A 16,429-nucleotide genomic window follows, 5' to 3' on the forward strand; every position below is an offset into this window, starting at 1 on the left:
ACACGTGCTGCGCTCTGATTGGCTTCTAATCTTGACACGTGTCGAGTAGTGATTGGCCTCCTGGTCGGAGGGGAACTCTTCTGGGTCCTTGACAGTATAGCGTTGGCCGGTGCTCGGTAGTTTCGGGATTGGTCAAGTATGGTACAAACAGTGCACGTGTCGAGTAGTGATTGGCCTCCTGGTCGGAGGGGAACTCTTCTGGGTCCTTGACAGTATAGCGTTGGCCGGTGCTCGGTAGTTTCGGGATTGGTCAAGTATGGTACAAACAGTGCTCCCCTAAGTTCCCGAGTGAGGGAAACTCCTCGGTTGGGGACTTGCAAGATCCAATCCCTTGAGTAATCACGAAACTTCTAAGTACCGAAGTGTGGTCTTATCTTCATCTGCCCTTCTCTGGAAGTACCTTTCCTCCATCCGGGAATGGTGTATTTAGCTGATGTTGACGCACAAGGTAATGTATCAATTTCACTTGAAGCTTAGTTGTAGTTTCGGGCTTAGTCAAGTGTGATACAAACCCTATAGTAGGAGTCCCCCAAGTCGCCGAGCTAGGAGATCTGCCGAAAGAGGTGACAGACAAGGTAAGCAGTCAAACTTCCAAGTAAGCAACCCAGGATCAGAGGTTTGACTTCGGCTTCCGGTTGATTGTTCTCATTCTCCTTGTCTCTCATTCAACTGCCAGGATAAGGAGAAGCAAATGGATAAGAGATGATATGAGATACTTTTGCTTTTGAAGAAGTAACTTTCCACAGGCTTATTCTTGAACTGTGCTGGAGGGTTTTCTGGTGCCCTTCAGAGTATAAGGCCGACTCAAAAATTTGAGGGTCAAAACAAGTCCATCAAATCTAGAGTACGTTCGACCTTGATGATATGGGATACTTTTGCTGTTGACGGAATAATGAATGTGGTATGGAAATGTGTCGTGCTGTAGTGATCTGTTTCAGCTCACCGTTGAACCTTCTGCTTCAATCTTTTGCATGGCAGAAGTGGTGTGCAACCTTTGCATTTAAATGGTCCTTCAGAACATTCCTTCATAGTGACTCATCCACGCTTGGCAGCTTCAGTGTAAAGAGCCAATATCTGATCAACTGTCATGAGGTATTTGCCGGTGGAATTCGTGACCTTGACAGCAGTTGAGGATGAGTACTCGAGAGCAATGCTAAGTAAGCAACCAGGCAAAGGCTCCAGGCAGTCAGTTCCAAATTGGAGGTTTGATTTCAGGTTCCGACTGACTGCTCTCTTTCTCCTTGTCCTGCAGGTGTGGACAAGGACAAAGACAAAGACAGGGAGAAAGCATGATATGGGATACTCTTGCTTTCGACCCTGATGATATGAGATACTCTTGTTCTTGGTGTGGCTTATTTGCTGAGGTATTATCGGGGGGAAATAAAGCTGAGTATTTCGAGAGGTTATGTTGAGGGTGCCTTTTCGAATGCGAGAAAGGGTTGAGCATTTTTGCAGGTTTGCCTGTCCGTTGAGAAGGGAGGTCAATGTATATAGGGATTTCCCAATAACAAGTAGTAATGCTATTCCTTTACCCTTCTTGGTCACAGCAATGTAGTGGGAGCTGCCAGCTTCACGTGTTTTAATTTTGTCAGAGCACTTTGAAAAAGTGGTATGTGGTATCTGGAAAGCTGATATTACGTGTGAAGATTACAGACAAGCTTTATCTAAGGAAATCTGGCTCTCGAAGTTCTGAGAGTTGTGCCTCTTCGGTTTTCGAACAAGCAATCCCGTCGAGGATCTGACTCTCGAGATTCGGAAAGCGGTGCTACTCCGGTTTTTGAGAAAGTAATTATGTTGGGAGTCTTTTCTCGAATGTGAGTAAAGGTTGGACGTTCTTGCCAACCTGTCTTGCCGCAAAACACGGAGGTCGACACACATAGGGACTTTCCAGTTGTCAAGCAGTGGTGCTGTTCCTTTACCCTTATGGGTAATAGTAGGGTAGCTGGAACTTCGAAATTCTCGTGCCTAAACTTTGTCAGAGATCTTTGACAAAGTTATATGTGGTACCCGAGGAGTTGATGGTGCATATGGAGAGCGGTGATTGAACAGTAAGATTCACGTGCTTTCTACTTCACCAGAAATCTTCGACAGAGTGCCCGTAATTTCCGCAAAGCTGATTGTGCATGTGACAGGTGCTGACGAGGCTGAAAAAGCAGGTGCTTCTTCGATTTCTGAGATCGGCCCTCGTGGTCTCTGAGCAGCCCAGCTTTTGAGAAAGCAAACGCCTCTTCGATTTCTGAAGCTCCGTCGAGTGCAGATTTTTATAGAGGCTGGCATTAAGTTCCACAACACACTTGAATCTCTACCAGTAGAAGCTCATTTCTTGCACTTCTAAGATCTTGATTTGTCTGACCTCTTCCTTCTTCAACACATTTGAAAATGTCTGGACCCTCCGACCGTCGTTTTGACTTGAACCTTGGAGAAGAGACAGCCACGCCTTCTCCAGACAACATCTGGCGCCCATCCTTCATATCCCCTACTGGTCCTCTTACCGTTGGGGATTCTGTGATGAAGAATGATATGACCGCTGCAGTGGTGGCCAGGAACCTTCTCACTCCCAAAGATAACAGACTACTTTCCAAACGGTCTGATGAGTTGGCTGTTAAGGACTCTCTGGCTCTTAGTGTTCAGTGTGCAGGTTCTGTGTCTAATATGGCCCAACGCCTATTTGCTAGAACCCGCCAAGTTGAATCATTGGCTGCTGAAGTGATGAGTCTCAAACAGGAGATTAGAGGGCTCAAGCATGAGAATAAGCAGTTGCACCGGCTCGCCCATGACTATGCTACAAACATGAAGAGGAAGCTTGACCAGATGAAGGAATCTGATGGTAAGGTTTTACTTGATCATCAGCGGTTTGTGGGTTTGTTCCAAAGGCATTTATTGCCTTCGTCCTCTGGGGCTGTACCTGGTAATGAAGCTTCAAATGATGAACCTCCAATGCCTCCTCCTTCTGGGGTTTTGTCAAGTACTGAGGCTCCGGATAACCACCCTCCGGTGCTTTCTCTTTCTGGGGCTCTACCGACTGCTGAGACTTCCCCTAAGCAACCTTTGTGAAGGCTCCCTTTTGTTTGTTTATTTTGACTCATGTATATGTACATATTTGTGGCTTATCGAAAATATTAATAAATAAGCTTTGCTTCATTTCAACATATTGTGTTAAATACACCAAAGCCTTCTTCATAAAGTTCTTTGAATTTTTGCTTTTGTTGAAACTTGTATTGTTGAAGCTTTGTGAGTGAAGCATGTAGTTTGAGGTAGTGTTCCCTTAATTTCCCGAGTGAGGAAAACTTCTCGGTTGGAGACTTGAAAAATCCAAGTCACTGAGTGGTTGTGAGACTGCCGAGTATCAAGGTGCAGTAGCATATGGTGGGAGTCCCCCAAGTCTTCAGGCGAAGAGAGTTGCCGAATGAGGTGTCTAGCTAGTAGTCAATGTCATGAGTAGGAAAACTTCACTTGTTTCTTTTCGAAGTGGTAACCCAGGGCTCTTTCTTCATATATTGTTTTTTTTGTTATGAAGATGTGTTAGGCCCAAAGAAGTGGAGGCCTAGGCCCTTTTTCTTTTTGTTTGTTTGTTTTTTTTTTTTTTTTTTTTTTTTGTCGACTGAGTGGGATGTTTTCAGCTGAATCCAAATAGGGGGATGTTTTCAGCCGAATCCAAGGAGGGGGGAAAGCATGACTCAACATCATTTGTCATGATGTTGTTCCCACACTTCATCATCATTTACTACTTTTCCTTTTCTTCTTTCATAATATGCCATCAATGTGTTTAATTTTCTTTTGCTTTGCCTTTCCTTTTTGGCTGGAAAGATTGCCATCTTTCCTCACAATCTGATTTACTGCAGTCTTGTTGAAGGAAATGTGGGTGTTGGAGCTAGGTAAACCAAGGAGGGTGTCTACGTAGAGGGAGTGGTAGCTCATCAATATAACACCATTTTCTGTGGCTCAAATCGCAAAACCATCTTCATGAAAGTTGTTCCTTAGCTCGTGAACTACAACATATCCGAATTGGTGATCCATCGGAGCAGTACAACTCCAGTCATTCATCATACCTGCATTTCTTGAGTTATACAGCTCCGAGGGATCTCAATTTTGGATATGTTGTAGTTCACAAGTTAAGGAACAACTTCGATGAAGAAAGTATGTTGATCTGAGCAAGAGAAAATGGAGTTTTTGAAGCTCACAACAAGTCTGACGCGTTGATATACAGAAAGTGTCAGGTTTTATGACCTTCGCTTGGTTGTTTCGGTCACTAGTGAGGATAAGTACGTAAATGAATAGAGACAGAGAAGCAAACACAGGATGTACGTGGTTCACCCAGATTGGCTACGTCCACGGAGTAGAGGAGTTCTTATTAGTAGTGAAGGGCTTACACAAGTACAAAGGATCAAGCTCTCAATTTAGTGAGTTCTTGTGAATGATTTAACACAAATGGCATTAGGCAATATTGTGGGGGAATGACCCCTATTTATAGAAAAACTTGTAGCTTTGTCACATTGACATGTGTCATGTTATGATTGGTTCTTGATGTTGACACGTGCTGCGCTCTGATTGGCTTCTAATCTTGACACGTGTCGAGTAGTGATTGGCCTCCTGGTCGGAGGGGAACTCTTCTGGGTCCTTGACAGTATAGCGTTGGCCGATGCTCGGTAGTTTCGGGATTGGTCAAGTATGGTACAAACAGTGCACGTGTCGAGTAGTGATTGGCCTCCTGGTCGGAGGGGAACTCTTCTGGGTCCTTGACAGTATAGCGTTGGCCGGTGCTCGGTAGTTTCGGGATTGGTCAAGTATGGTACAAACACTATTCATTCCTTGATCAAGTAGTATAGCTAAGGTTACAAAGGGAGCACCAGTAAAAACACCTTCCGTAACCGAGTTCTATCCACAATGACTCAAAACACCCCCCCCCCCCCAAAAAAAAACCCTCGAATGGCACAAAACCCTCAATTGATCACACCAAGGCACTACCAACCCCATGTGGTGACCGTAACCGAGTTCCATCCACAATGACTAGAAACACCACTCCTCCCCACACAAATACTCGAATGGCACAAAACGCTCAATTGGTCACAGCAAGGCACTACCAATCCCATGTCACGACAAACCTCCTTTATCCTTTCGGTTTCCCCATGAACCGAACGCCACTCTTGCGCAAGCCGGCTGCATGCTAGAAACTGAAAGGAAACTTCCCATGGCAAGGTACAAAATGGATACAGGAAAATAAGCAAGGGTCTCGAAGAGACGAGGGATAGAACCTAGGAATCGCTCAACCAAAGGCAACAGAACTCGCTCGACCGCTAATCGTGAATTCGTTCACATGACCAAGTCAAACACTTGATTTGAGAAGGAGGAAAATACTCTTCAGTTGCACAAAACAATATATTTGTAATTAATCAAGTCTCCCAAATGCTTGTATTACATCATAAGAGACACCATAATCTAGATGAACTTAACAAATTCCCAAGTAATTAAAATAGACAGCCTTTATTATTTCCAAAGCATGGTAGTGGTCTTCAAATTGTTTTCTTCAAGGCCTGCCTCCCGAATAAAAAACTGAGCTACAAGGTTGTGAGTCTAGCCATTGGAATAGTTAGCATCACACGTTTATTTCCCTGATCTGTTAACAATGCAAAATTGTTGTTTTAATAGCAAAGTTCCTCAATAAACACGAAATCTTAAAACGAAATGTTAGACGGACAACACGAGGATGTGTTACTGTCATATACGTAAAACTATTAGTTGACACTCACTATTATCTTAAGAAAAATGTTCTCTAGCTGCACGTTTGCTCAATTCAACACTACTGTCATTAGAAGTTGTGGTAGCGACACTCAGAAGATGGCACTCTCACCGGTGATGTGATACAACCAAATTGCAGTGTGCAACCTTCTTACTTGTTGATTGTATCCATATATGGAAGCTAGAACTTAAAAATAAGTCCTCCAGGGATTTTAAAGCTTGCAGCGGCCATGCCTAACTGCTTTTTATACAGTTTGGTTGTGCCAGACCCGTTCAAAGTGAAACAGGAAACACCCTCATATGAAACATAATAAGAACATAATTCTCAAGAAAATGGGAGGTGGAAAGTTTCCAATTTTTATTACTCCACAAATGAATTTGATCCCAATTGATCCCAGGTTTGGTACAAACTGGGGTCCCAACCAAACTGGAAACACCCTCAGATGAAACACAATTGAGTATTTTAGAGTGCCGATAGCAGCCCCTTAAATAAAACCGAAAGTGCAAAACCAGATACAAACAGCAACAACAAGGTCTTATCTCACTAAGTGGAGTCAGTTGGCAAAGCTAGAGCAAACATTCCACATAGTTGAGAATGCACTTGAAGTACAACCCCTTGCACCGATACTTTGTATTTTCATCGACGCACAAGACAAATCACTACAAGCTTTGCACCGTCTTTTGAGAACTAGCAACAACAAGATTCAGTGTGCTCAATGCTTATGCATGGCCTTGAAAAATGTCTCCAACGAAGGCATTGATGTTCGTTTGAGATGATCCGCCTTCTTCAATAGCATCATGACATATCTGTTTAAGTTCTCTGGCCCTTCTCCTCATTTCTCTCCCTTCATCGTCCTCCAAATCCATAAACTTCTGCGCCAGCCCAGCAATCTCCTCGCTTGTCACCAAATGGTCCCTTTTGTCCTCAGCCTTCCTCAACCTCCACCCAACTTTCCAATCCTCCACAATCATCTTACTAACCATGCCTTGATCCATACCTAACGGAAAGGTCAGAAACGGGACACCAGCAAAAACAGCTTCCCTAACTGAGTTCCAACCGCAATGTGTCAAAAACCCACCAACACTAGAATGGCACAAAACCCTCAATTGTTCACACCAAGGCACTACCAAACCCATGTCGCCACAAGCATCTTTTAACCTGTCCGTTTCCCCACGGGCCACCCATATGAACCGAACCCTACTCAAGCGCAAACCGCCTGCAATCTCATCCATTTGGGCACCTGAAAATGAAAGAAAACTTCCCATGGAGATGTACAGAACAGAGCTGCAAGGTTGAGAATCTAGCCATTGTAGATAGTCGATTCCAGCACTCGGGTGATCATTAGATTTGATGTAGGGTATTAATGGACCAATTGTGTAAATGGGCAGTGAGAATATTGATCTTAAAACGTCGATGACTTGGGGTTCAAGCTCATAGATGGAGGGGAATAAGAGATATTGTGCTTTAGGCACCCATGAGAAATCTTCAAGGATGTGGTGGAGAATGTTTGGGAAGATTCCACTAATGAAAGGCAGGTCTGCTAGTCGTGTTGAAGAAACACCTGGGATGTAGTCCACACGTTCATTTCCCCTCTCTATAAACACACAGGAGAGCAAAAAAAATTAGAAAACAACATGGAGGGCACAAAATTGTGACCCATGCGGTGAAAAACTTCCTTACAAACTCATGAACTTTGTTGTTAAGACTTAAGCATGCTCGATATAGTCCAAATCGAACTTTACATCCTAATTTTGAGCAAGTTAACTCACGTGCTAGCACGGGTTAACATGTTATTTTAAGATGTTGAAGCTATTGAAATGACCGTTTCACCATTTCACATGAGACACACACTGGTAAAACTTAAAAAGCGAGCAAAATTAAAAGACAAAATGGAAGACACAAAATTGTGACCCATGCGGTGAAAAAGATTCCTAGTACAAACTGAACTTTGTGGTTAAGCATGCTCGATCTAATCCAAATCGAACTTTGTATCCTAATATTGAGAATTTAACCAGAACTGGATCTCCTCCGGATCCAAAAGGATCTGAGTTCATTAATCAATGAATACAAATTATTGAAATTTGATACAACGGCTACAATTATTATAATTTTAGAGATGTTCTTTGTTTGTAGCATTTGAATCAAATTTCAATGACTCGAGTTTATTGATTAGTGAGCTCAGATTCCTTGAAACCAGAAGGGATCCGGTTCAAATTTAACCCATGTGGACATCATGTGCAAAGGTGAAAAGATCATTTTAAGATGTATAAGCTTGTTAATTTATATCTTAAAACTTCCTTGAAAATATCGTTTCACCATTCTAACAACACACAGATAAAACTTAGTAGTGGACAAAATTAGATTGTTAGGTTTGATGTGAAATTAAAAAATATTTTAAATGCTTTTTCAGAATTTCCTCACATCTTTACTAAATATTAGTTCTAAAAACAATTTCATCAAAAATATTTTTAATTATTTTAAAAATATATCTAAACGCAAACACGCGTTCATAAAAATTAAAAAATCAAATAAATAAATAAAAAAAGTGACAGAGACACTAACCTAGCAAGTCAACCGGGAGGTGCCCGTTTTCTGCTAAAAGATGAAAATGTTGGAAAAAGGAGAAAAAGGACGCCGGCATCGGCCAAAACGACGCCGCCGGGATACTCCTCCGGTTCCCGACACGGACCGCCCAAGGCAGGAAAGTGTCGGCCACGATCAGGCTCGGCGGAGGCTCGAGGCGATCCATGAGCCGCTCGAATGGGGCCTCCATCTTGGTCATGATGGCTTCGATAAAGCTGTCCATGTCGGCGGCGCGGACCAGCTCCGACGGAACCACGTTGGGAATCGTGGCGAGTCGGATGTTGTCCGGGGTGACTTGGGATCCGATGAAACCGAACCACTCCTCCGTGACGACGAAGGTGATGAGGATGTCAGTCTTTTGTGAAGTCAGTAGCTTGCAGAGGTTCATCATCGGGTTGATGTGGCCCCGACCGGGATACGGCACGGCCACCACGTGGCAGATAGGGCCTGTCTGGTCTTTGGTGGAGTTCATGTCTGGGTTTAAGAAGACGACGACCTAACTCTGTAGTTATATATAACTTATAAGTGGTTATATAGAGATAGATATATACAGAGCAGAAATAAGGCAATTACATCTGAAATTAAGTTTCCAACACTCCATCGTTGGCTTGGCTTGCTTGATTTGATCAAAATTCTCTCTTTTTATGAAAGCTTGCTTGATTTGATAGAAATATTCTTTTTATTTTATTTTATTTTTTTAATGAAATCGATAGTATTGCGCAATGTTAGTACAAAAAGAAATGCTAGGGAAGTTTTTCAACAATAAGACTTTTCATGGATTCTATAACATTTAATATTTTTTAGAACTATTTTTTACTTTGTTTCACAACGTTAAAGTGAAAATCGACTTTAAACTATAAAATGACAAAAAAATTCATAACAAGCCTCTTTTTGGAAAGAGTCCTTTTAAAATTTCTCTTTTAGCACAGAAGGAGAACACAAAGGTCACTCCATTACAATTGATGAACATCCTCCAAGATCGCATCGGCTAGAAAGCCGGGAGGTGCATCTAACCAAATACAAGGACTAACAGCTCCAAGGGCATAACGAACTAGATGATGAGCAACATTATTGGCTTGACGACTGATGTGGGTATAATCTGAAACAAATAGCTTGTGATGGAACAAAGGCGATTATAAGTTTTTCACGAAGAATTGTTAATTTCTTTGTTTTGTATGAATAGTTAAATCAGTTTTAAATTAAAGTATTTTTCTAAATTAATTTTTAAAATATGATAAAGAGAATAAACGATATCAACTATAACGTTCATGTTATGAAAGATGTTGCATTAATGAGGAAGGAGATCTTTCCCCTTTAATAAGAATGAGCTCTCCAATAAGAATGTGTGCACCATCCTTCCTAATAGCACTTAGAACGTGAACAAATTTCTTTGTTCAATCATGTATAGCATGTCAAGTTCATTTTTTCTTTGTTAGATAGTGTAGATGTTATACTACCAAACTTTTAAAACCCTTTTAAAATCTTGAAAATTTCAATTGAATTTACTGTCCATTAAACCTGTGATTCATGTTCACATAGTAAATACTGAGCCAGGTATGAACACTTAAAGCAAACAAGTGCATGGGTGGATCCACATAGAAACCAGTGGTCCCGGACGCTCTTGAGGTCGGAAAAATGCTAGTGAAGGTCTTCTATGGACTCTTTAGATGTCTAGTATGAAATTTTTTTGTGTCAACCATTTAATTAATGCATGTTTGTCATATCTCGATACCACTCTGCATGACGCGTCGATATCTATTGGCAAGATGCATCGCTCGACAACACTTGGTAGATCTCAACATCTACGTAGCATACCTCGACAAAGGACGATAGAAACACCAAGTGCTCCACGAATTATGAATCTGCCACTGAACAAGTGACTACAAGTTTTAAACACTTCCATAAGAAACATCAACAAAAAATTGAGTTTTATTTGATAGAAAAGGAGTTAAGAGCACACATTGGAAGGAAACTTATTTAGATACTACACTATTTTACATACAAGATACAAGGCTAATTTGCATACTGAACCTCCAAGCCCAAGTAGATATATACCACGCACAGCCGTGTTAAATATATCATGGATAAGGAACTTGTGTCTCCGTTTGAAGATTGCAGGTAGCTTTGCCAATATCCCTGATAAAATCATCAAGATTTGTATCAGATGAACCTCCTTTTGCAATCGCTCGGTGACACAAATCTCCGAGCTCTTTCGCTCTTCTCCTCATTTCAATCCCATCACTGCTTTCAGGATCCATAAATCTCTTCACAAGCTCAGCAACCTCTTCTCTTGTCATCAACTTTTCATCATGTACCTCTGATTTAACCCTACTGCCAATCTTCCACCCTTCAACTATTTGCCGGCTGTTTGGAATTTGATCGAGAAAAAGAGGAAAAGTAAGCATTGGGACACCGGCGAAAACAGCTTCTAAAGTCGAATTCCATCCACAATGTGACCAAAAACCACCCACAGAAGAATGGCACAACACTTTAAGTTGCTCACACCATGGCACCACCAACCCCGTACCATCACTACCACTGTAGCTCTCACTCAATCGAGCCGCCTCTCCCCGCGCAACCCACAAGAACCGAACCCCGCTACGCTTCAGCCCGGCTGCGATTTCATCCATCTGCATGTTTGAAACCGAAAGAAAACTCCCCAATGAGATGTACAAGACAGAGGCTATTGGTTGGGAATCAAGCCATTTCATATAGTCAATGCCATTGTCACCAACTGACACAGAGGAATTCTTTCCAAGCTCCAAGTAAGGTATGGCAGGACCAATGGGGTACACAGGGAATGGGAATTCCGCCTGTAAAGAGTGGAAGGTTTCAGGTTCGAGCTCATGAAATGAAGTGAACAGAAGACACTGAGCTTTTGGAACCCATGAAATGCATTCCACAGCAAGCTTCATGACTTTCGGGTCGGTTCTTCGAAACACTTCTCCAAGGTCTGCTAAATCAGATGAAGAAATCCCTGGAATTTGGTCTCCAGAATCTATCACATATAAACAGAAAACCCAATTTCCATATTAATTTCAATTTGTGTTATATAAATATATATGCAAAATATTTACTTACCAAAACATTCAAGTGGGATGTCCTTGTTTTGTGAGAAAATATTGAAACGGTGCAGCATTGACAAGAAGGTGGCTGGCATAGTCCACAGCAAGGCCACCGGAATATTCCTCCGAATCCCAACCCCGACTCCCCACCGGACCTCTATATCAGCTATGACGGCTGTGGCCGGCGGGTCGAGCTGGCTGAGGAGGAGCTCGAAGGGAGCTTCCATCTTGGTCATGACAGCTTCGTAGAAGCCAGGGAAGTCGGCGGCTTTTAGCCGCTCGGCGGGGATGACGTTTGGGATGGTGGAGAATCGGATGTTGTCGGGTTTTGGGTCGGAGCCGATGAAGCTCAGCCACTCTTCGGTGATGATGAAGGTGACAAGGAGTTGAGGGTTTTTGGAAGCTAGTAACTTGCAGAGGTTCATCATGGGGTTGATGTGGCCTCGGCCGGGGAACGGCATCGCCGCCACATGGCCGACGGTAGTTGAGTCAACGTTGAAGTGATCCATTAGATGTTCTACTTTGATAGTTTGATAAAGAGAATGAGCTTATGGCTTATGGCTTATGGCTTTAAGAAGAGAAACTTGGCAATTTTTTAAGACTCCATTAAGCACTCATGTATAATATAACCTATATGTTAACCTATACGACAATAAGATAGGATTTCACTCAGGAAAATGGTAGGGACACCAACTATTTAGATTAAATTTTAGAGTAAATTGTACAAATGGTCCCTCAACTTTAATCAAATTGGAGCAATGATCCCTCAACTAAAAATTCATTACCATTGGTCCCTCAACTTATCAAAATGTGTAGCTATAGTCCTTTTCATCAATTTTGTCAAAATTTTGTCAAAATAAGCTACTTTGGAATGACCATTTATATAATTAGGGTCCCTTAACTCATCAAAGTGTATAATTATGGTTCTTTTCGTCAACTATGTCAAAAAATTTGTCAAAACGAGTTATATTGGAAGGACAATTGCTACAATTGGATTAAAGTTAAAGGACCATTTCTCCACTTGAATTAAAGTTCAGGGACCAATGGTAATGGATTTTTAGTTGATTGACCATAGCTGCACGTTTTGATAAGTTGAGGGACCAAAGGTAATGGATTTTTAGTTGAGGGACCATTGCTCCAATTTGATTAAAGTTGAGGGACCATTTGTACAATTTACTCTAAATTTTATAAATTATATGACGTGGTTGTTGATGATTGGATTATTAAATGTTTATTAACGTGCATATTTTCACTTAGTGATACATGATTTACAAATTTGGTCTAAAAAGTTAATCTACCTAGCATTACTCTTTCACTTAACATACACCTATATTGTTATATATTCTAATTTATCATGCAATAAAGTGAGTATTGATCTTGAACTAAAAATTCGTGAGTATTGGTCTCTGAACTTGTTATAATGCGGAGCGATGCTCCTTTTTTACTAACTCTATTAGAACTTTCATCCAAAACAAAGGATTTAAAGAGAAAAAAACATAGATGAGAGTTCTAATAGAGTTAACCAAAAGTATAATTGCTCAAAATTATAACAAATTCATGTACGAATACTCATGGATTTTTAGTTCAGAAAGCAAAAGCTCCAATTATAAATTCATAGACAAATACTCACGTATTTTGAGTTCAGAAATCTAAGCTCTAATTAGACCAAAAATCAAAGACGATTGTTCCAATTAACTTAAAAAGAAGTCAAATTGTCATGCAGTTCAAGTCTAAAATTTCTTATACAAGTAGTGTCATTCTCGTCGCTTGAAAGTTCTTGGAATTTAAATTTCTCATATATGAACAAAATATGAACTTAAAACGCGATCATATTGTCATGAAATTAAAAATTTTCATATATAAGTGTGAAATTAGCTTAAAAAGTTGAGCATCAAAGTTGTTTCTCGTCTCTGAGGCATTTTATCATTCATTTTGTGTCCACTCTCAAAAGTGTAATTTTAACTAGTCATATTCGACCTAAACAGAAAACAAACATACCTAACAGATTCAGCTCCCTATTCCGGAAGAGGAGATGAAAAAACGATGCCGATGGAGTCGAAAGAGAAGCCACCGGAATATCTCTCCGGCGGCCGGCTGGAACCGCCCAAAGAAGCTCGATGTCGGCTATAATGGTGGCCACTGGAGGCTGAATTTGATCGAGTAATCGTTCAACCGGAGCTCCCATCTTTGTCATTACGGCGTCGTAGAAAGCGGGATAGTTAGCGCCGCGGAATAGCTCGGACGGAAGGACGTTGGGGATGGTGCTAAAGCGGATGTTATCGGGTTTCGGTTCGGGTCCTATGAATCCAAGCCACTCTTCGGTGACGACGACGGTGATTAGAATGTCGTTTTTCTTTGCGGCTAGTAATTTGCAGAGGTTGATCATGGGGTTGACGTGGCCTCTGCCGGGATACGGCATCGCCACCACATGGCACACTTCGGAGGTGGCGTCCATTTGTCTTGAGGTGGTGCTCACCACGACACCACCTTTTATAAATGCTTTTAACCGAATTTTTTTTGGGGGAAATTAGGTAGAACCTATATTTTAATAAGGATAATGTTATTCATACACTATATTTTACTACATACACACTTCTCTTAATGACCGTGAGATTGAATGAATTGAAAAAAAAAAAATCAATGAAGATTGAATGAATTGAAAAAAAAAATCAATAACAAAAGATTAACAAAGATACGTGAGAGGTAATCATAAGTGTATCAATAACATTTTCTTTTAATAAAACTTCAACCAAATTCTAAATCGTTTATTCTTTTTTGAGTTTCTGCTCTCATTTTTCACTAGTTATTTGAAGAGGGTTTTGATGGTTTTTAATTAGAATGATCATGTCACTCCCTGTTCTAAAAATCGGCCTAGGCGCTAGGCGGAGACCAACCGCCGTGATTAAGTCTTAATCGGTTGCAAAATCGGAGAAAGTATTAGACAGACGTTGGGCGGGATTAGGCGGGTCTAGGCAGAGCTATGCAGGTCTGCGTGGGGTTGGATGGGGCCAGGCGGACTCTAGTCGGCCATATATCTGAAGACACCAAAACCAGGAAAAATTTCGAATCTGGAAAAGCTGTGTTGCAGAGTCACGAGGAAGAAGATGACTGGTGGGAACCACCATTTTTTTCAATTTAAATGGACGAATTAGGAATTTATGGTCCCACCATACTATTTTATGTTCTTTTATTTCTTCTTTTTTTTGTTGGGTCAAGATTCTTTTGTTTCTTTTCTCATCCAAATCAATCATCATTTTTTATTTTTTACATATTTTTGTATTGTTTTATTATTCCTTTTCTTTTTAAGACCATTTATATTAAAAACCCTAACATGACATATATATTATTTATATAATAAATTTAAATTTTATATTAAATTAACATAAATCCACCTAGGACCCATCTAGCCACCTAGGCGCTAGGCCGCTTCTCGCTGCCCGATTAGTGCCTAGCATCTTTTAAAATTCGTTACTGTATGTCCAATTTACGTTCGGCGCTCCTCAATGTCTCCAAAGTAATTTTTTTAAACTCTTTTGACGGTCTTCCTGCTTCCTTCTCAAAACAATTGCCTTTAAGTTCTACTCTTATCGCTACTCAGTACTACGGTCTGATGATATTCCTCTTTACTTGTAAGTCAGATGTCTTAGGTTCGAATCTCGTGGATGATAAATTTGATACCAAATTAAGTTGCCCATTATGTGGCTTAGCCCAACTCCCCATTCTCTTAGTGTAAAATATATCGTTGTACTAAAAAGAAAAAGAAAAATTATCTTCTTATCATATTAAAATATTTCATCAAATAGTTCTAATCTTATCATATTAAAATATTTCATCAAATTACTATGCATTTTTTATGAAGATTAAAAAAGGATTAAAGTCATGAATGAAGAATGAGCACTTTTTTGTATGAGTACTAAAAGGTATTGTACCCTGTGACTCTCCTTACGGACTAGGGCGGCACCATTGATTGGGGTATTGGCCATTTTATCTAAAGTGAAATTTTATGGCCATTAGTACTACTAGAAACATAAGCAGCGTAGAAAACTATTTCATGGATAACAAAAATCAAATACATGTGGTACAATGTGAAAGGAATAGTTTGCTCACGTGGTTAAATTTTGGGTATATTGTATGTTCAATTTATACAGGCGCTCCTCAACGTTTCTAAAGTAAAGATGTTAACCATTTCGTTGATCATCTAGCTTCATTCTCCAGATGATCACTACTACAAAAGGGCCTTATAGTGTCAATAGGTGGTGTCGGTTTAATATAATATAGTGGCGGATAAGACAGTTACGACACTAAAGTTCTAGATTTTCTTATCAAATTAAAAAATGTCATCAAATTATCATCAAGGTCGGCCCAGGCCCAGTGTAAGCAGGTCAACCATCCGGGGCCCAAAAATATTAGGGGCACCAAAATTATTAGGGTGATATATTTATATATGTTTTCATAAGAGTATAAATTTATAAAACTTGGTTCAATGACACAGAAATATAAGTAGAAGAGGTGGTTTGGTCATTTGAAAATAATGAGTGGTCTTGAGTTCAAAACACCACATGTGCTTATTTACTTTCTAATTTTTACAAATTTCTTTTCATAAGAGTATAAATTTATAAAATTTGATTAAAGGATCAAGAAGTTTAATTAGAAGCAATGATTTTTTTTGTTTAAAATTAACAAGAGGTCCTAAGTTCGAAACGCTATGTGCATGTTTATTTTTTTCAATTTTTACAAATTTTTGTTTGGTTGTTAATTTATTTTTTGTTTGGTTGTTAATTTATTTTTAGTTACTAACTAGTAGCTATGTGGGTTGTTATTTTTAAATATTCGTTTCAATTCAAGTCTAATCTTCAACAATGAGTAATACGTAGACCAAATTTTTAGCGCAAATTTGTAAATTATATGACATGTTATCAAAATATTTAATTTAATGCCCATTCATTACTAATACATATCAATTAAAGACTCGAAAACATCATTATTTTTTTAGTCCCATATTGACAAGGTTAGTAAATAAGAAAAAACACCTCATGATTTATAC

General features: G+C 40.1%; 2 protein-coding genes across 2 annotated transcripts; both read right to left on the reverse strand.

Moving 5' to 3' along the window:
• Positions 1–6,077: 6,077 nt before the first annotated feature.
• On the reverse strand, positions 6,078–8,981 carry LOC126590710 (UDP-glycosyltransferase 87A1-like). The gene is made up of 2 exons (XM_050256204.1): positions 8,300–8,981; positions 6,078–7,331 (listed from the first exon to the last, which is right to left on the reverse strand). The coding sequence occupies exons 1-2, from the start codon at positions 8,790–8,792 to the stop codon at positions 6,457–6,459; spliced, it is 1,368 nt and encodes a 455-aa protein (XP_050112161.1). The 5' UTR covers positions 8,793–8,981; the 3' UTR covers positions 6,078–6,456.
• A 1,250-nt stretch (positions 8,982–10,231) lies between these two features.
• LOC126590704 (UDP-glycosyltransferase 87A1-like) lies at positions 10,232–13,880 on the reverse strand. The gene is made up of 3 exons (XM_050256198.1): positions 13,384–13,880; positions 11,402–11,902; positions 10,232–11,318 (listed from the first exon to the last, which is right to left on the reverse strand). Exons 1-3 carry the CDS (start codon positions 13,838–13,840, stop codon positions 10,399–10,401), a joined length of 1,878 nt encoding a protein of 625 aa, XP_050112155.1. The 5' UTR covers positions 13,841–13,880; the 3' UTR covers positions 10,232–10,398.
• Between the last annotated feature and the right edge of the window lie 2,549 nt (positions 13,881–16,429).

This window comes from Malus sylvestris, chromosome 11 (genome assembly GCF_916048215.2).
Source record: "Malus sylvestris chromosome 11, drMalSylv7.2, whole genome shotgun sequence".
NCBI lineage: Eukaryota > Viridiplantae > Streptophyta > Magnoliopsida > Rosales > Rosaceae > Malus > Malus sylvestris.